Below are 19,987 nucleotides of genomic sequence, written 5' to 3' on the forward strand. Positions count from 1 at the left end.
AAGCATACAGCAGGCCAAGATGACCTGGCATACCTTCTTTGGTGAGTAGAATAGGGAACCACCTGTCATATGGAGGCACCGGAACCTGGCCTTCAGGAGGCCGAAGGTTTGCTCTATAATCCTCCTAGTTCGCCCATGTGCCTCATTGTAGCGTTCCTCTGCCCTTGTCCTGGGATTCCTCACTGGGGTCAGTAGCCATGACAGGTTGGGGTAACCAGAGTCACCTGCAAATGGCGAGGGGCAACTGTTAGACACACAATAACTCATAGGGACATCCACAGACCCAGACAACTATTCCCACTGTATTGGGTCCATGTGCTCACCTAATAGCCACACCCGGTGCCTCTGGAGTTGCCCCATAACATAAGGGATGCTGCTATTCCGCAGGATGTAAGCGTCATGCACTGAGCCAGGGAATTTTGCATTAACATGGGAGATGTACTGGTCTGCCAAACACACCATCTGCACATTCATGGAATTGTAACTCTTCCGGTTTCTGTACACCTGTTCACTCCTGCGGGGGGGAACCAAGGCCACATGTGTCCCATCAATGGCACCTATGATGTTGGGGATATGTCCCAGGGCATAGAAATCACCTTTCACTGTAGGCAAATCCTCCACCTGAGGGAAAACGATGTAGCTCCGCATGTGTTTCAGTAGGGCAGACAACACTATGGACAACACGTTGGAAAACATAGGCTGGGACATCCCTGATACTATGGCCACTGTAGTTTGAAAAGACCGACTTGCTAGGAAATGGAGTACTGACAGCACCTGCACTTGAGGGGGGATTCCTGTGGGATGGCGGATAGCTGACATCAGGTCTGGCCCCAACTGGGCACACAGTTCCTGGATTGTGGCAAGATCAAGCCTGTAGATGATGATCACGTCGCTCCTCCATTGTCGACAGGTCCACCAGCGGTCTGTACACCGGAGGATGCCGCCATCTCCTCACATGCCCCAGCGGACAGTGACTATGGAGGAGAACAGCGAGCAGAGAGTCAACCAACTCTGAGGTACGTCAACACAGCTTACTCTGAGAATATTAGCAATTCGAAATTTGACTGTATGAGTGTTTAGGCAAGGCCTAGATATGTGTGACGCAGTCAAAAATAATCCCATGTGGCCCACTGAAATGGCGGCTGCCTGACCTGTAAAGTGGGACAAGTGGATATGAGGTAACTGCGCTGGCGTTGTACACCGTCGCGGTAGGCGGTCGAAGACCACGGCGCAATCCTGCATTGGTTAACATTGCACCCTATGGGTCCCAGGAGCCAATGACGATGTACGCCGGCGGTGACGGTACGCACTGCCGCGGACGTGACCGCCATTTTCTCTCTGTTCAATCACTTGATACCTAATCTTCAACAGGAGAGGACCTACACTGCAAGTGCTGCTGTGACCTCAGTCTGGAAGAGACAATGGCTCGTTTGTCTAGGGAAAGGGCCCCTGCCTTCAGCACGGAGGAGTTGGAGAAACTCGTGGATGGGGTCTTCCCCCAGTACACGCTACTCTACGGTCCTCCAGACAAACAGGCAAGTACACTGTGAGCATGCTGTATGGGCAATGCCTGTGTGTGGTGGGGTGGATGAAAGATAGGGGGGGTGAGAATGAGGCGTGCATGAAGCGACGGTGAGTGCATGTGCGTCATGGCAAGGGTAGGGATGCGGGCCAATGACTGATGGTGCAGATGGTATTTACTTCTCTTCTTCCCCTGTACAATTCTTGTAGGTCAGCGCCCACCAGAAGAAGGACATTTGGCGTGCCATAGCCAAGGAAGGCCGGACCCTGGGGGTCTACCACAGACGGAGCACCCACTGCCGGAAAAGATGGGAGGACATTCGCAGCTGGAGCAAGAAGACGCCGGAGGCCCAGCTGGGGATGGCCTCCAACGTGGGAGGGGTGCCCGTCGCACCATGACCCCCCTGATGTTCAGGATCCTGGCAGTGGCGTACCTGGAGTTGGATGGGCGCTTGAGGGCATCACAGCAGCAACAAGGGGGTGAGTACACTCTCATTCTGCTGATTCAGCGCGCATTGTAGGTGTCTGGGTGGGGGAGGTGGGCTGTGGGTTCCCCAAGGCCAGGGCGAGTTTGGTAGGCAAGGACCCTTCTTAAGGCAGGCCCTATGGCACCCCACCCCACCTGTGTACAGAGCCAACTACACCTAGTCAGGCTCCTGTGACATCCATGTGTGCAGAAAGCGGCCATAGCCTTGTAACCCATGTCCCTGGGATTGAATAGTGGACTCCAAGTGCACGGCGTAGTGCAGGGGGCTTCTGTGTCTGTCGTGTCCGCCAACGGTAGCGGTATTGCATGCACTCAACATGTCTTTCTTCTGTCTCCCCCCCACTTTTTGTGGTCTCCCTGTTCTTGTGTGCATTAGCATCATCAGGCGGAGGAGCAGTGGCACCGGAGCAGGAGGGAGCTGCATCCCACATGGCCCTGGAGGGCGACACTACAGAGTCTGAAGTCACCAGTGGGACGGAGGGCGAGGGGAGCTCCACGGCGGTGACAGGAGCCGACAACAACGATACGGCCTCCTCCTCTGATGGGAGCTCCCTTGCTGTGGTGGCCCCATCTGTGTCCCCCACATCTACAGGTACAGCCGCCACGCCCCCCCCCCTACCAGCACTGCCCTCCCAGCAGCCCCTCAGCGTTTGCCCCGTGCCCGCTCACCCAGGACGGTGGGCATCACCTTTGCCCCAGGCACCTCAGGCCCTGCCCCAGTCACCCCTGCTGCCCTCAGTGAGGAGGCCATTGACCTCCTCAGGTCCCTCACTGTTGGGCAGTCTACCATTTTGAATGCCATCCAGGGTGTAGAGAGGCAGTTGCAACAAACCAATGCATACCTGGAGGGCATTCACTCTGGTCAGGCAGCCCTTCAGCAAGCTTTTCAGACTCTGGCCTCAGCACTGATGGCAGCCATTGTCCCTGTCTCTAGCCTCCCCCCTCAAACTTCCTCCACCTAGACCCACACCCCTGTACCTCAGCCTATCCCAAGCACATCATCAGACCAGCATGCACACACCTCAACACACAAGGGAAGCTCAGGCAAACATAAGCACCACACATCCCACAGGCACTCACGCAAGCATCACACACATACAGACACACCAACATCCACTGCCTCCACTGTGTCCCCCTCCTCCCTCCCTGTCTCGTCTCCACTCACCTGCATGCACTACATCCTCAGCCACTATGTCCATCACCAGCACACCCACCACCACACCCCGCTCACGTGCAGTCACCACCCCCACTACCATTCACACGTCCCCTGTGTCCTCTCCCACTGTGTCTGTGAGACCACCTCCCAAGGTACACAAACACAGACACACACACACCCAACAGCCATCCACCTCACGACAGCCTCCAGCCCATGCACGTTCACCCAAAGTCAGCAAAAGTACACCTCCTACAACCACTACCTCTTCCTCCACTCCCAAACCCCCTCCAGCTACCGGTCCCAGTGTTCCTAAGAAACTTTTCCTGGCCAACCTTGACCTCTTTCCCTCACCTCCCCCACCCCTTCAGTCTCCTAGGGCCCGACTCTCCAGGTCCCTACCTAGCACCTCAGCCACAACATCGGCGGGACCAGTGGTGCCATTAGTCACCGGATTCTGGAGTGCACCAGGCAGCAGGGCAGCCAGGGTGGCAAGGAGCCAGAGCACGGACAGTCCCCCACCTGTCAAGCATAAAACGTTGGCCAGTGCCCGGCGGGAGAGGGGAAAGAAATCTGCCACCAAAGCCGCTCCCAGGGGTACAGTTGGGAGTGTGGAGACAGCTGCGACACCATCCAAGGTGGGGAAGGGGCACAGTAAAACCGGCAAGTCTGGGAAGATCAGCACAGCGGTCAAGACCGCCACCAGCAGCCCCACTGCCCAGGACAAGACCGCCACCAGCAGCCACGCTGCCCAGGACAAGACCGCCAGCAGCAGCCCCGGTGCCCAGGACAAGACCGCCACCAGCAGCCCCGCTGCCCAGGACAAGGCCGCCACCAGCAGCTCCGCTGCCCAGGACAAGACCGCCACCAGCAGCACCGCTGCCCAGGACAAGACCGCCAGCAGCCACCAGCAGCACTGCTGCCCAGGACAAGACCGCCAGCAGCAGTCCCGCTGCCCAGGACAAGACCGCCAGCAGCAGTCCCGCTGCCCAGGACAAGACCGCCAGCACCACCGCAGGACAGTGAGCGCCAATTATTACAACGCTACTGAGGTCGCCACGGGCAGGATGAAGCACTCTGGGGACAAAGCCCCCTCCAGAACCAGTGGTGAGTTACATCCACTACCTCTGTCTTTGGCAGGATGAAGCACTCTGGGCACCAAGCCCCCTCCAGAACCAGTGGAGAGTTACATCCACTACCTCTGTCCTTGGCAGGATGAAGCACTTTGGGCACAATGCCCCCTCCAGAACTAGTGGAGACTGTTATCCACTTGAGAGACTGTGGCTTTGCACTCCCCAGGATTGAACAGTGGGCAACCCACCCACTTGAGATACTTGAGAGACTGTGGCTTTGCACTCCCCAGGACTGAACAGAGGGCAACCCACCCACTGTAGAGACTTGAGAGACTGTGGCTTTGCACTCCCCAGGACTGAACAGTGGGCAACCCACCCACTGTAGAGACTTGAGACTGTGGCTTTGCACTCCCCAGGATTGAACAGTGGGCAACCCACCGACTGTAGAGACTTGAGAGACTGTGGCTTTGCACTCCCCAGGATTGAACAGTGGGCAACCCACCCACTGTAGAGACTTGAGAGACTGTGGCTTTGCACTCCCCAGGATTGAATAGTGGGCATGGAGCCCCCTCGTGGATCTGGCGTCATGCACTCATCCAGCTGAGGTGCCCCCTCCTTCCCTTCCCCCTGAGGTGCCTGTTTTATTTATATCTGATGCCCCAGCAGTGTTCTCTCCGTCTTGTTCGGGTATTGAGTGTGGGCCTCGTCCATACCTTTTGGGCCCAGTGGTCCACGGACTATGATGGTGGAATCCCTTGGACTTGTGTTCTTGGTGTATATAAATGTTTACAGTGTAAATGTATATATATGTAAATATTTTTGATTATTGTATTTTAATATATTCCAATCATTCGCCTAATTTCCTTTTGTCCTTGCATTCTTTCAGGGGCAGTTGGGGGGTGTAACTGTAATTTATCATGCTGTATTTGTGTGTGTGTTGTAGTGGGTGAGGGTGGGGGTGTTGTGTATTGCGTGTGTGTGTCACTGTTATTTCCCTCCCCTGTGTCGTATTTGCAGTACTCACCGTGGTCTTCGCCGCCGGCGTTCGTGCTCCTGGTAGAAGAGCAGGAAGATAAAGGCTGGGAGTATCTGAAGTTCCGGTTCCATGGCGTCCTGGTTCCTCGAGGGGGGCAAAGAAGAGCAGCAAAAGCAAAGGAAGAAGCACCTGTCCTGGACCCAGCCCTGTCGGCCTGTCTGCTGCTCCTGCTAACTTGCACCAAAGTCAACTCGCCCTGCAAGCTGCTGTGCCTCTAGAAGCCTGGGAGGGCTGCTTGCCTTCAACAAAGACCAAGGAACTCCCATGGAGCAAGGCACCCTAAGACAAACTGCGAGGACTCCGGACCCCCAAAAACCTGAAACCACCACCCCACCCGTGCCACACAACCCGAGTTGAAGTGGACCAACAGCACCAAAGTTCCCCAGCCTTCCAGAGACAAAGTCCACCTTGAACTTGCCCACTGTGGACTCACCGATGCTGCCTGCAACCTCTGCATGCTGCCCCCCTCAACCGCAAGTACTCCCCTGGTTCGTGGAGAAGAGGACCCGAGATGTACCCATGTCCCCAGACATCTGAAGATTGGAACCCACTTGTTGGTTCCTCCTGACTGGATCCCCAGTCCTCACCAGTAGTACATTTTCAATCAGACTGTTCCACATTGAATAACATTAGGCACTCAACTCCATACTACACCTCTGCACCAGGCCACACCAGTGCAACCTGGTGTGACCTGTTGGTATGGTCCTTAGTCTTGCCCAAAACTTACCGTAAGTCCTGCAGACTGGTTCCATAAGTCGCTGTACTGTGTGGATCGCCTTCTTCAGTCATGTGTCTCATTTACTGACCGTATGTGTATTTGCAGATTTCTCACACACCTCTCTGATAAGCCTAAGGCTGCTCAACCACACTACCCTTAAAAGAGCAGCTTGGGAATGCTAGAGCAACACCCTGTCCACTATTAAGAGAACCCCTGGAAACTCTGCACAGTATATCTCATTTTGATATATCATATAAAAAGCCAGCTTCCTACAATGAATTCCAGGCTATGTCTAAACTGTAGATTTCCCTACTTCCTCGATCCCTACGATAATTTATTAAGTATATTTTTATTTGAGGTAGAATAATTAAGTAGTAATGCTAAAGAACAAAACACAATGGAAAACTATTACTAAAGGGGCAAGGGAAACAAACTTGCTTAAATAGTAGCAAAATGTAGTAACTGAGCCTGTGTCTCCTGCCTCAGGAAAGAAGGCTGGGAATGTATTGGCCCACAGGCAAGTCCAGTGAACTGTGAGATATAGTAACCACAAAAAATGCATTGGAGGAAGACATCATGTTAGGTCCACAATACATGCACGCCCTGTTCAGTTTCACTAAACAGTAATATACTCAACAAGCAAATTCAAAACAGACTACAATAAAGTACAAAAGAATAATGCCTCTGTGCACGCCACTTGACTATATGCCATTTATACAAGGATTCAACAATTACTAGTGCGGAATAACAAGTGATCAGAAAAAAAGCTGTTTTCAGTACGCGTTCCACTTATTGCTGATTGGAGTAAGATGGCAGCAGAAGGCAAAAGGGAGCAAGCGAATTTCAGTGGAGAAAAGTGCAGAAGGCCAGCAAAATGCAAAGGACAAATTTTGAGTCGAGAGGAACTGAGAGTAGAGAATGAGGGTATGCATGAATGAGGTTTAAAGGGAATGCTGGAAAAAGACTGAAGACGAAGCTAAAGAGGGGAAGAGGAAACAATGCACAGAAGGGGAGCTGGCAAGAAAAGAGGCTATGCCTTCGACAAAGAGGAGAAGCAGCACAGAATCAAAACAGATGCAAGCAAGAGTGTTGAAGAACAGGAGAGGGATGGGGAGTGCCATACAGAAAGTGAATGACATTTAAGTAGAAACGTTTAAGACTGTAAAAGTCGATACATAGACTATCCCATAATGAAAAAGGCTGCTGCACTAGAGACACAATTTCTCAAAATATTACCAGGCCGTTATAATTATATTTAAAAAATGTTAACTCAATGTAAAAGAAATTATGTTCCACGTGATTAAAGAACTCATTATTATGAACGCGATTTTACTTTAATTTGTCAGAAACAGCCAGTAAGTTTACACACAGACCCAATACCAACTGAGAATAAGCATTTGTAATGCAATAGGTCGAACATTTTCTTGAGTTAGAGCTCATGGCATTGTAAATTCATAACTGGACTTTTCTTGCCACATAAATTGGTCAATCCTGCCTCATATTTTCGTTTTTTCTTGCTTATAATTTCAGTGGCCCAGCATTTAACTAGAGCAATTCAATTTAATTTCTTCCTTTATCTTGAAACATATACAATTATCATATAAACCTTTATCGGAAATAAACATTTGGCATCAGAGTGTAATGCTCAAAACACAATAACTTTGGACTTGGAACAGATTGGAGGGTGAAAGGAAAAAGGGAGTTGGGAGTAAAGATGGAGAGGACAATTGGCGTAGTAATGGTGTCATGGGCCCTGGAGTAAGAAAGGAAAATGGTTGACTGCAATTTCGGTAGGAAAATACAGCAGTAATTAGAGTTGAATGAGGTCCATAGGTTTCTGGGCCCCAGTGCCACTGTACCTGTTGCTCCATTGATAACTAGACCTCAGGAGAGAAAGTGAAAGGAACAGACAAAAGGAAGAAAGCGAAGAGATCGTACAAAAAAAATAAAAGAAAGAAGGGAAAGAAAGAAAGAATGAGAAAATGAAAACAACTAGGAGAAGAAATAGAGCAAACGTGTGAGACAAAAGGAAAAAGGGAAGGAAGCTAGCAAACGAAAGGGAAATAAAAAAAGGAGAAGAGTAAAAATAAACAGCTGGAAGAAAGAGCAAAACTATTAATGTGTGGATTTTAAGAGCTGGAAAGAGAAAAGTGGGGGAGAAAGAAAACATTGAGAGTAAACAGAGTAAAGGAAAAACAGAGTGAGATAGGTGAAACAGACCCTCCCAAATAAAGATGGCAGCTAAGATTAGATTTAATTTAAACGTCTTCACTCATTGTTGGTATCCTTAGTTTGGGCAGGGGGCTGCTGCAGAGTAAAACAAGAGACCCTTCAGCTCCCCTTTGAGGAGGGGGGTAGCATTACCTAATTTGCAGTAATATTATTTAGCCTCGCAGTTACAATGCATGGCGCTTTGGTTAACTGAGGGTGATAACTGGGAAAAAACCATGCTGAGGGATGAGACCTGGTGCAACACCCTGGCACAAATGCTGCACGCGGGGGCAGAAGGGAACAGCCACTTCCAGACCTAATACACCATACGGCAAAGCTCTGGATGCGTGCAGTAAAAATAATTGTGCGGCGCGTGATTCTGGGATCTTCTGGCGTTCCGACACTTAGCTGCCACGGTGGATCCTAGACTTTGGCAGGAGGCTGGGTGCTTGACTCTAGCGGACCTATACCCCAGCGAGACCTTTCTCACATTTGAGGCGGCACAGGATACTTTTGGGTTAAATCTGGGACAGTTCTTAACATACGCCAGCATCTGGCATGTCACCCGGGAGATATGGCCCACTTAACCGGAGGTCCCGCTCTCCTCGGTCCTGCTCCAGGCGCTCCTGGAATATGGGGGGGGGGGCAGTCATTTAATATCACATATATAAAGCCTGATAGCAGACATGCCGAAGACTGTGTTGCGAGCACGGGTGGCATGGGAAGATGACCTGTCTGAGTCGCTGGAGGAGGAGCAGTGGAATGCAATATGTGAGTTGCTCCATCGGGGGACATGTAATGCCAGATTTAAGTTAGTACACTTTAATTATATACATCACACGTATGTCACTCGGGCCTTCCTCCACAGAATTGATCCTAGCCGAGATGATGGCTGCCCCCGCTGCAATGCGCAACCAGCGACTTTCTTGCACTTAGCCTGGGACTGTCACATAGTACACACTTTCTGGGAGGCAGTGGTCCCCGTTTTGAGTCAGGTGGGGGCGGTGAGAGTGGAACGAACTCCTGTCCAGTGCCTTTTTGGGAGATGTCAAGAGAAAAAAAGGAAAAAAATGCAATGGAAATGTGTACAATTGGCGCTGGTGTTGGCCAAGCGAAAGGTTGTAATTACCTGGATGGTTGCACGGGGGCCAGATGTGCGGTGTTGGCATGCAGATGTCAAGGAATGGGCGTTGGCAGAAGAAATTCACTTAAGGCGGGCTAGGAGGGTTGAACACCTTGAGGGGGATATGCGGGCATGGTGGGAGATGATTAAAAGTATTGCTGAACAGGAGGACATGGGGCAGGAGGTTTCCCTGAGCACTCAGGAGCAGCGTTGGGGCAGCCTAAGTTATGAAAAGCAGTATATGCAAAGGGACTGTGAATAGGACGAATAACAATGTGGAACACTTGTTGCACCTTTCCAAGCTGGGAAACCGACTAAATCAGAAATGTTATCCCAAAATTTAATATGGGGGTGGGGGGACCAGCTGATGTGCGTACATGTGGTTATAGTGCAATGCTCTGAATGTACCGTAAGTTAAAAAATGCAAAAAACTAAGTTTAAAAAAAAATATTAGATTTAATTGGCTCCCGACATCCTCAAATAGTCGTCAGAGTGTGACACAACAGGGGGCACTGCAGAACAGCAGGAGGGGAATTAGCGAGTTGTATGTGAACCATAATACAGCAGCATCGAGGCACTTCAGATCAGGATTGGGGGAATAGACAGAGCTGTGTCCCGGCCCAGTCCTGGAATAACAGAAAGGCAGCAGGTGAGGAATGAGAAACGGAGTGCTGTGTAATTCCTGGTATTGGAATAATGGGGTGCTGCAGGTTAGGGTTGCGGTGCACTGACACAGATGTGTGCAGGCTGCAGTACTACAATGGTAACAGGCAGATAAGGTCAGAAGTGAGGTATGTTAATGGAGCTATGTGTGGAACCTAGTATTGGCGTGCCAGTGTTGCTGAGTGTTAGCCTGAAAGTGCCCTGGTGAAGCTGCGAGTGGGGCCCAGTATAGGAGTGGCACTGCCTCTGAAGCACAAAAGCGAGGAGTCCTGAAGGGTGTGTGTGAACCTCAGTACTGAGAACAATTGTGCACTGTATGTTGGTATTGATGGATTCTGCCGTAGCTGTGGTGGTTCCCATCAACAGTGGTGTTGGATATTAGACTGGAGGTGCACTGGCTGAGTTGTGTTTTGCTCTTTTGGGTCCAGTATTAGCTTGACAGTGGTACTGAATAATATAATTGAACAGCTGTAATGGAACTGAGTGAGCAGGTCCAAGCATAGGAAAGGAAGTGACCTCACCGGGTTAGAACTGAGGTGCACTGATGGAGCTGTGCCCGAGGTCCCAGTACTTGGAACAGCAGAGTGTACTGACTGTACGAACTGAGGTACTCTGGCAGAAGTGTGTGTGGTTTTGGCACGATATGTGGTTCTGGCACGACTGAGGGCTTGAAGTATGAGAAATGAGGTGCACTGATGGAGCTGCACCGGAGGTCCCAGTACGGGAACAGCAGAGTGTACTGACTGTAAGAACTGAGGTGCTCTGGCAGATGGCATGTGTGGGTTCTGGCACAGGCATGGCTGAGGGGCTTGGAATGGTTGAACTGAGATGCACTGAAGGAGCTGCGCTCAAGGTCCCAGTACTGGAACAACAGTGTGTACTGAATGTAAGAACTGAGGTGCTCTGGCAGACAGTGTCTGTGGGATTTTGGCACTGCTGAGGGGCTTGGAGTGTGTGAACTGAGGTGCACTGATGGAGCTGTGCCTGAGGTCCCAGTACTGGAACAGCAGTGTGTACTGAGTGCAAGAACTGAAGTGCTCTGGCAGACAGCATGTGTGGGGTTCCTGGCACGGCTGAGGGCTTTGAGTGTGTGAACTGCAGTGCACTGATAGAGCTGAGCCCAAGGTCCCAGTAAAGAAGCAGCAGAGTGTACTGACTGCAAGAATTAAGGTGCTCTAGCAGACAGCATATGTGGGGTTCTTGGCACTGGCACAGCTGAGGGCTTGGAGTGTGAAGTGCGGTGCACTGATTGAGCTGCGCCCAAGGTCACAGTACTGGAGCAGCAGAGTATACTGATGGTGAGAACTGAGGTGCTCTGTCAGACAGTGTGTGTGTGGGGTTCCTGGCACTGGCAAAGGTGAGGGCTTGGAATATGTGAACTGTGGTGAACTGATGGAGTTGCACCCGAGAACCCAGTATTGGAGCAGCAGAGTGTACCAATTGTGAGAACTGAGGTGCTCTGGCAGATGACGTGTGTGTGGTTCTGGCACGACTGATGGCTTGGAGTGTGTGAACTGCAGTGCACTGACGGAGGACTGCCCGAGGTCCCAGTACTGGAGCAGGAGAGTAATGACTGCAAGAACTGAGATGCCCTGGCAGACAGCGTGTATGTGATTCCTGGCATGGCTGAGCGCTTGAAGTGTGTGAACTACAGTGCACCAATGGAGCTGCACCCGAGGTCCCACTACTGGAGCAGCAGAATGTACTGATTGTGAGAACTGAGGTGCTTTGGCAGACAGTGTGTGTGGGATTCTGGCACTGACACGGCTGTGGGGCTTGGAGTGTGTGAACTGAGGTTCACTAATGGAGCTGTGCCCGAGGTCCCAGTAATGGAGCAGCAGTGTGATCTAACTGTAAGAACTGAGGTGCTCTGGCAGGCAGTGTGTGGGGGGTTTGGCACTGCTGAGTGGCTTGGAGTGTGTGAACGGAGGTGCAATGATGGAACTGTGCCCGAGGTCCCACATACTAGAACAGCAGTGTGTACTGACTGTAAGAAGTGGGGTGCTTGGCAGACAGCGTGTTATGGGTTCTGGAACGGGCACTGCTGAGGCGCTTGGAGTGTGTGAACTGAGGTGCACTGATGGAGCTGTGCCCGAGATCCAGGTACTGCAGCAGCAGAGTAAACTGACTGCAAGAACTGAGGTGCTCTGGCAGATAGCATGTATGGGGTTCCTGGCAATGGCACTGGCATGGCAGAGGGCTTGGAGTGTGTGAACTGCGGTGTACTGATGGAGCTGTACACAAGATCCCAGTAGTGGAGCAACAGAGTGTACAGACCGTAAGAACTGAAGTGCTCTGATAGACCGTGTGTGTGGGGTTCCAGGCACTGGCACGGCTGAGGGCTTGGAGTGTGTGCACTGATAGAGCTACACCTGAGGCCCCAGTAGTGGAGCAGCAGAGTGAACTGACTGAGAGAACTGAGGTGCTCTGGCAGACAGTGTATGTGGGGTTCCTGACATGGCTGAAGGCTTCCAGTGTGTGAACTGTGGTGCACTGATGGAGCTGCGCTCGAGGCCCTAGTACTGGAGCAGCAGAGTATACCGACTGCAAGAATCAAGGTGCTCTGGCAGACAGTGTGTGTGGTTCCTCGCACTAGCACAGCTGAGGGCTTGGAGTGTGTGAAGTGAGGTACACTGATGGAGCTGTGCCCGAGATACCAGTGCTAGAGCAGCAGAGTATACTGACTGCAAGAACAGAGGTTCTCTGGCAGACAGCGTGTGTGGGGTTCCTGGCACTGGCATTGCTGAAGGATTGGAGTGTGTGAACTGCAGTGCACTGATGGAGCTGCGTCTGAGGTCCTGTACTGGACCAGCAGAGTGTACTGACTGCAAGAAGTGAGGTGCTGTGGCAGAAAGCGTGTGTGAGGTCCCTGGCACTGGCATGGCTGAGTGCTTGAAGTGTGTGAACTACGGTGCACTGATGGAGCTGCACCTGAAGTCCCAATACTGGAGCAGCAGAGTGTACTGACTGCAAGAACTGAGGTGCTGTGGCAGACACCATGTGTAGGGTTCCTGGCACTGGCACAGCTGGGGGCTTGGAGTGTGTGAAGTGTGGTGCACTGATGGAGCTAAACAAGAGGTTCAAATATTGGAGCAGCAGAGTGTACTGACTGCGAGAACTGAGGTTCTCTGGCAGGGAGTGTGTGTGTGGTTTCTGGCACGGCTGAAGCCTTGGAGTATGTGAACTGAGGTGCACTGATGGAGTTGCGAGTGGGATTCCAGTATGGCGCAGAAGTGGGCACTGTCTCTAAGGATTGCGGAGCCCTGGTAGAACTGGGTGCCTGGGCTATAAGCAATTACAAGCGATCCTCCGCCCTTGCTCTCAGCACATAGGCAGGTACACTTGGTAAAGAAAATACAAGCCAAGAAAGGGTGGGAGCCAGGCAGCTGAGAGAGGGTGCAGAGAGCCCACAAAGACCAAATGTGACCAAGATAACAGCCTGATTTATAGCCTTTTTTACAGCTAACCTCAGAGGAAGAATCAAAAGGGAAGCTTCCCTGGACAGGAGCAGGAAACAAAGTAAAAAATAAAGTCGTCTACAGACCAGATAATAAGGACAAAGCCTAATTATACAGCAGTTGGTCCCTGCTTCCACACAGAAGAAGGAGGGAAAAGAGGCATGACTGACCACTAGCAAGCAAGGATTTCTAAATGACAAACTAATACATGAAATAGCTAGAAGCCCACAGAAGAATACTTAAAAGTATACAAGAGGTCGTACGCTTATGCTCATCGTAAAAAGGTGAAATTACATGATGCTAGGAATATCATGCCTTATGAATCGCTGCCTCAACATCATGTGTGAAAATAAGGCCTTACACCTCTTATATTCCAATAACTTAAAGCACATTTTTAGTGACTGCATTCTGCTACATTCTGTAAAGACAAAAATGGGAAACGTCATCTCTAATTTCAGAAACATCTTTTTCTCCTAAAGTTAAGGACAAGGCTTGCAGGCCAAGACCTTTAACATTCAGCCCTACTATAACAGATTTGGTGGTTGTGATGAGGATAGGTTTGGCAAAAATATGGACAGTTAATTACAGGTTCACAATTTTAGTCACATTCTTAAAAGAGGGATGGTAAGTTGCAGAACATTTACTGAGAGAAAATCATTACAGGAAAATGTTCCTATTATTAAACACATTTTTGACTGTTTCAAGTTTGATTCGAGTTTTAACTGCAGGAAAGAGATACTACTCACTTTTTCAAGTAACATTATCCTCTGCTTTTCTTCTGACAACATTTGCATGTTTTCCCTAGTGAGAGACACAATAGAGAAAAGTAAGGCTCTGCAGTAAAATATTAAAGATGAGGATTCTTTTCAACCAGTTATTTCAGTAAGTTGATTTGGATCAATACATAGTTAAAAGTAGCAAAATCCTTTGTAAATTGTACCTGTCTACGTGTTAGCCCAGTCTTAAAAGTGTGAGAACTAACCTACACACTTAACATAGGAGTCAGCTTAATTTGCGTAAGCAGCACAGTAGGTTAGACGAATAGTGCATTAGCTTGTCTTTACTGCCTGTTGTCACGAATGTCAATTGACAGACTCTGTGATTCAACCTTAATCTTCATGATTTTTTCCACTTTCCTCCTTCCATTTTCCCGTACATTTCATATAGGCAGTGGGCGATTTAAGGACCAATACAATATAGAAAGTGATGCCCAGAGAAGAGGTTATAGGAATGATTTTGAATTAGTGCACACAATATACTTTTTAATGATTCAGTGAGACGACGGAAAAGAGAAAGGATAATATGCATGGACATAAAGTGAGACTGGCATAGACACCATACTCTATTTCACTATCAGTTCTTCGTCTGTATGAACTACAAGAGCACCCTTTCTCTTCATAACTTATAAAGTTCCTACGTTTAGGAAGTCATTTGTAGTTTATTTGCACTCTTTCAAGGCAGTCTCCTTTACTATGAATATTATTAAACGCCAACCTCACTTTCAAGCTCAAATTTTCTTTCACTTCTCTCTCTAAATGAGCTTCACTTTGTCTTCTCTGATAGACACTTGTCGACTTTCTTGCACCTCCCTATTGTCCATTCTAATTGTATAACGCTTTCCTTCTTGCCATGCAATGTTGCAATGTGCGTGATTCACAAAAAAATTTCATACATCCTCTTGTCTGCCTCTTTCGACTCCTTCAGTTTTTCAAGTGGTGTTTGTCTTCTACATCGCCCACTCTCACCCTTTTTTACCTTCTTTTTTAATGTCCCTTTTCAGATGATGCAGTTAACGTGCCTTGATACCCACTCATCTCAAACTCACTCCCATTTAGTGAAGACGTGGCCCTCTTCTGAGCTTTCTTTTTGTCACTAATCATTTTACGGACACTTCTGCTTGTTTTAAGCGCCTTTATTATTAGCTTTCGTTCTGCAGGTGTATATAGCTATACGTCTGTATTGCAAGTATGTGTCCACAAGTTTCTGTTTTGCTGCCCATTTCTCTAAGCACCAATGCCTGACTGTCTTCATGCTTCTTTATCTTTCAGTCTCTACCCACCCATTTGTGATCGTATTTATCTTCCATCCCACTTCTTACCTTCCCAAACTGTCTGCTGGCTTCTCTCTTTCCTCATGCTTTGCACTTGTCCAAAGTCAAAAGACGTGAAGAACTGGGGTCTTCGCAAAATAGGATATGATAATCCTATATGACTCCCCTGTCCATCACCACCCCAGGGGTGGTGCCCAGAGCTCCTCCAGTGTGTCCCAGACCTCAGCCATCTTGTATGCAGAGGTGTGAGGGCACAATGGAGGCCTCTAAGTGACCAGTGCCAGCAGGTGACGTCAGAGACCCCTCCTGAGAGGTGCTTACCTGGTTAGGTGGACAATCCACCTCTGAGGGCTATTTAGGGTCTCTCCTGTGGGTTTCTCTTCAGATAACGAATGCAAGAACTAACCAGAGTTCCTCTGCATCTCTCTCTTCAACTTCTGCAAAGGATCGACCGCTGACTGCTCCAGGACGCCTGCAAAACCGCAACAAAGTAGCAAGAAGACTGCCAGCAACATTGTAGCGTCTAATCATGCCGGCTTTCTCAACTGTTTTCTGGTGGTGCATTCTCTGAGGGCCGTCTGCCTTCACCCTGCACTGGAAGCCAAGAAGAAATCTCCTGTGGGTAGGCACCAAACTTCTGCATCTCCGGTCCTCTGGGTCCCCTCTCATCTTGACGAGCATGGTCCCTGGAACACAGGAGCTGGATCCAAGTGACCCCGACAGTCCAGTGGTCCTTCTGTCCAAATTTGGTGGAGGTACGTCCTTGCTTTCCCATGCCAGACAGTAATCTTGTGTACTGTGTGATTTGCAGCTGCTAGGGCTTCTGTGCACTTTTGCAAGGATTCCTTCGTGCACAGTGCCGCCCAGGTCCTCAGCACTCTGCTCTGCATTGCTTAAGTCGCTGAGTTGACCACCGGCTTCGTGAGACCCTCTTTTGTTGTGTTGAGACGACCGCCGTGCTCAGATTTCTTGAACGCCTGTTCAAGTGCTTCTGCGGGTGGTGCCTGCTTCTGCATAGGCTCTCTCTGTTGCGGAGTGCCCCCTCTGTCTCCTCCCCCAAGGGGCGACCTCCTGGTCCTTCCTGGGCTCGGGCAGCACCCATTATCTTCAACTGCGACTCTTGAAGCTAGCAAGGCTTGTTTGCGGTCTTTCTGCGTGGAAACAACTCTGCATCCTCCAGCACGCTGTGGGACATCTTCTGACCAAAGGAGAAGTTCCAGGCACCTTCCGTTGTTGCAGAATCTTCGGCTTCTTCCACCAGGAGGCAGCCCTTTTGCACCTTCATCCGGGGTTTAGGGAGCTCCTGCCCCCCGGACACTTGCATGACTCTTGGACTTGGTCCCCTTCCTTTGCAGGTCCTCAGGTCCAGGAATCCGTTTTTAGTGCTATGCAGTCAGTTGTTGCCTTTGCAGAATCCCCTATCTCGACTTTACTGTCTTTTTGGGGTAGTAGGATAACTTTACTCCTACTTTTCAGGGTCTTGGGGTGGGGTATCTTGGACACCCTTAGTGTTTTCTTACACTCCCAGCGACCCTCAACACACTACACTAGGCCTGGGGTCCAATCGTGGTTCGCATTCCACTTTTGGAGTATATGGTTTGTGTTACCCCTAGGCCTATTGTGTCCTATTGCATCCTATTGTATTCTAAAGTGTTTGCACTACTTTTCTAACTGTTTACTTAACTGATTTTGGTTTGTGTGTATTTTTTGTGTATTTTACTTACCTCCTAAGGGAATATATCCTCTGAGATACTTTTGGCATATTGTCACTAAAATAAAGTACCTTTATTTTTAGTAACTCTGAGTATTGTGTTTCTTCTGATATAGTGCTATATGATATAAGTGGTATAGTAGGAGCTTTGCATGTCTCATAGTTCAGCCTAAGCTGCTCTGCTAGAGCTACCTCTATCGGCCTAAGCTGCTAGAACACTACTAATCTACTAATAAGGGATAACTGGACCTGGCACAAGGTAGCCACTATAAACCAGGTCAGCCTCCTGCACTATCCTTCTAGCTATGCCGTTTTTGGATACTGGACTGCCTATGTAAGGTAGTGAAAAGGCTACATTTAGTTTTCCTAAACTCTTTAGACTGACAATGTAAAACATGAGTGCTCTATTAACATCTAGAGTGTGGAGAGCTCTTTCCGCAACAGTCAGGATGCAGAAAAAAGACTGGTAGCTCAATGGGTTTATTTATATGGAGATGTCAAATCACTTTAGGAAAGAACTTCAGGTTTGTGCGAAGGGCCACCTTGTCTCTATGAATTTGGAGCAAAGGTTCTTCCAAGGTTAGGGTCAGGAGCTCACTGACAAGCCTGAGTGATGTGGTAGCAACTAAGAAAGCTACCTTCCAAGAAAGATATTGAAGAGGACTTGAATGAAGTGGCTCAACAGGAGGGTTCATTAGCCTGGTAAGCACTATTTGAGGTTCCAGGATAGTGCAGGAGGCACCCTAGGTGGAATGACCCTTTTAAGGCCTTTCATTAAAGCTTTAATGCCTGAGTTTCTAAACAAAGAACTATGTTGTCCTCTGTAGATATGCAGCTAAAGCTGCAGGATGCAGGCAAACGGAAGTGTATACTAAATATGCTTTTTGTAAATGGAGCAGATAAATGATGTGTTCAACAGTGGCTTTGATGGGATAAATATGTTTGGGTTGGCAGTAGCAAAGAAAACATTACTATTTTGCAGCATAACATGCTCTAGTTGTGGGTCTACACACTTCCCTGAGAATGTCCATACACTGCATAGGCAATCCTAAGTAACCAAACTCTATGACTTCAGGAGCCACGTCAGAAGGCTGGATGACTTGGGGTCTGGATGTCTGATCTGTCCTTGATTTTGAGTGAGAAGGTCCAGCCTTTTAAGAAGCTTTTCGTGGGGAACTCCCGATAAATCCAGAAGTGAGGTGAACCATGGCTGATATGCCCAAGTGGAAGCTACAAAGATCATGGTGAGAAACATTTGTCTGATCCTGCGAACCAGAAATGGAATGAGAGGGAGAGGTGGAAAACCATAAGCAAATATCCCTGAACAGTTCATCCATAAAGCGTTGCCCTTGGATAGAGGGTGTGAATACCTGGAGGGGAAGCTTGGGCATTTCACGTTTTCTGCTGTGGAAAAAAGGTCTATCTGATGAGTTTCCCACTTTGCAAAGTATGTTTGAAGGACTTGTGGGTGGAGCTTCCATTCATGGACTTGTTGCTGCATCCTGCTGAACAGGTCTGCAAAGTTGCTGTCCATCCCTGGGAGATACTCTGCCACCAGGTGAATGTGGTGGTGGAGGGCCCACTTCCATATTGTTTGAGATAGTTGTGACAGATGAGGTGACTGTGCCCCCTCCTGTTCCTGTAGATAAGGAAAGGCTGTCATGTGGTCCATGCGGACTTAGACAACCTTTTGAGATAGGTGATGAAGAAATGCTTTCAGGGCTAGAAAAACTGCCTGTAGCTCGAGGTAATTGATAAGTAGGGATTTGCGACTGAGATTCCAAGGGCCCTGTACTGTGAGGTCTTGAAGGTGAGCGACCAAACCTGTCAGTGATGCATCAGTGGTCAGTGTGAGCCGAGGCACAGGGTCTAGAAAAGGCTGTCCTTTCAACAGGTTGGTGGTGTTCCACCATTGCAGAAAGCAGTGAGTATGGCAGTTTAACAACACTAAGGCCCTCATTACGACCCTGGCGGTCGGTGATAAAGTGGTGGTAATACCACCAACAAGCTTGCGGTAACTACCGCCAAATTATGACCATGGCGGAAAGATCTCCGAAAGACAGTCAATGTACCACACTGACTGCCAGGGCGGAAACAAAAAGGCAGTACGGCGGTAGCCGCCTACATCCAGACGGAAGTCAAAGTTCTGCCCTCCATATTATGACTAGAAAATCCACCACCTTTTCTGGGGCAGTACCAACGACATCAAAAGCCTGGCAGAAACACTGCACAGAAGTGAAAGGACTCAACATTGGAGACACAGGGAAGAACCACGCCACCATGGAACCAGAACTCCAAGTGTTCCTGAGGATATTCTACGTCCTGCTCTACCATGAACACCAACACCGGCGAAGACGACGATGGTGAGTACAGCCGCCTGGCACACGAGGGGGGGGGGAGGAAAAATAGAGTGACACACATGCACAACACCCCTCCCCACACACAACCACCATACACACACAACCAGCTGCCCAAGAAAACAAGTTAATCCCCCTAAATCGGATGAATAATGCAAGGACTAGAGGAATTGACTAAAGTGACTGTAATAAGATCAACACAGCATAAATAATAAACATGCCAATACAACAGATATGTACAAATGTACAAAAAAGGAGCACTGCCCAGTCCTCAGTTCGCATGGGCCACATGTCCACAGGGCAAAGTCCAAGTCCCCACTTGTTACTTGCATTAATATGGAGAGAACACTGCAGGGGCATCAGTTGGCAAATAGGCAGTGTAAAGAAATGGCTCCCTGTTGCAGTTACCCCCCACTTTTTGCCTGA

The 19,987-nt window shown here is 49.3% G+C and overlaps 1 protein-coding gene across 4 annotated transcripts in view; it reads right to left on the minus strand.

The window, feature by feature from the left end:
* RB1CC1 (RB1 inducible coiled-coil 1) overlaps positions 1-19,987 on the minus strand; it is a 486,536-nt gene that overhangs the window by 118,379 nt on the left and 348,170 nt on the right. For all 4 annotated transcript variants that reach the window (XM_069220165.1, XM_069220164.1, XM_069220163.1 and 1 more), the window contains exon 18: positions 14,190-14,244. In XM_069220165.1, coding sequence (XP_069076266.1) covers positions 14,190-14,244 — 55 coding nt within the window. The remainder of the gene's footprint in view (positions 1-14,189; positions 14,245-19,987) is intronic.

The sequence above is a fragment of the Pleurodeles waltl genome, chromosome 2_2 (genome assembly GCF_031143425.1).
Source record: "Pleurodeles waltl isolate 20211129_DDA chromosome 2_2, aPleWal1.hap1.20221129, whole genome shotgun sequence".
NCBI lineage: Eukaryota > Metazoa > Chordata > Amphibia > Caudata > Salamandridae > Pleurodeles > Pleurodeles waltl.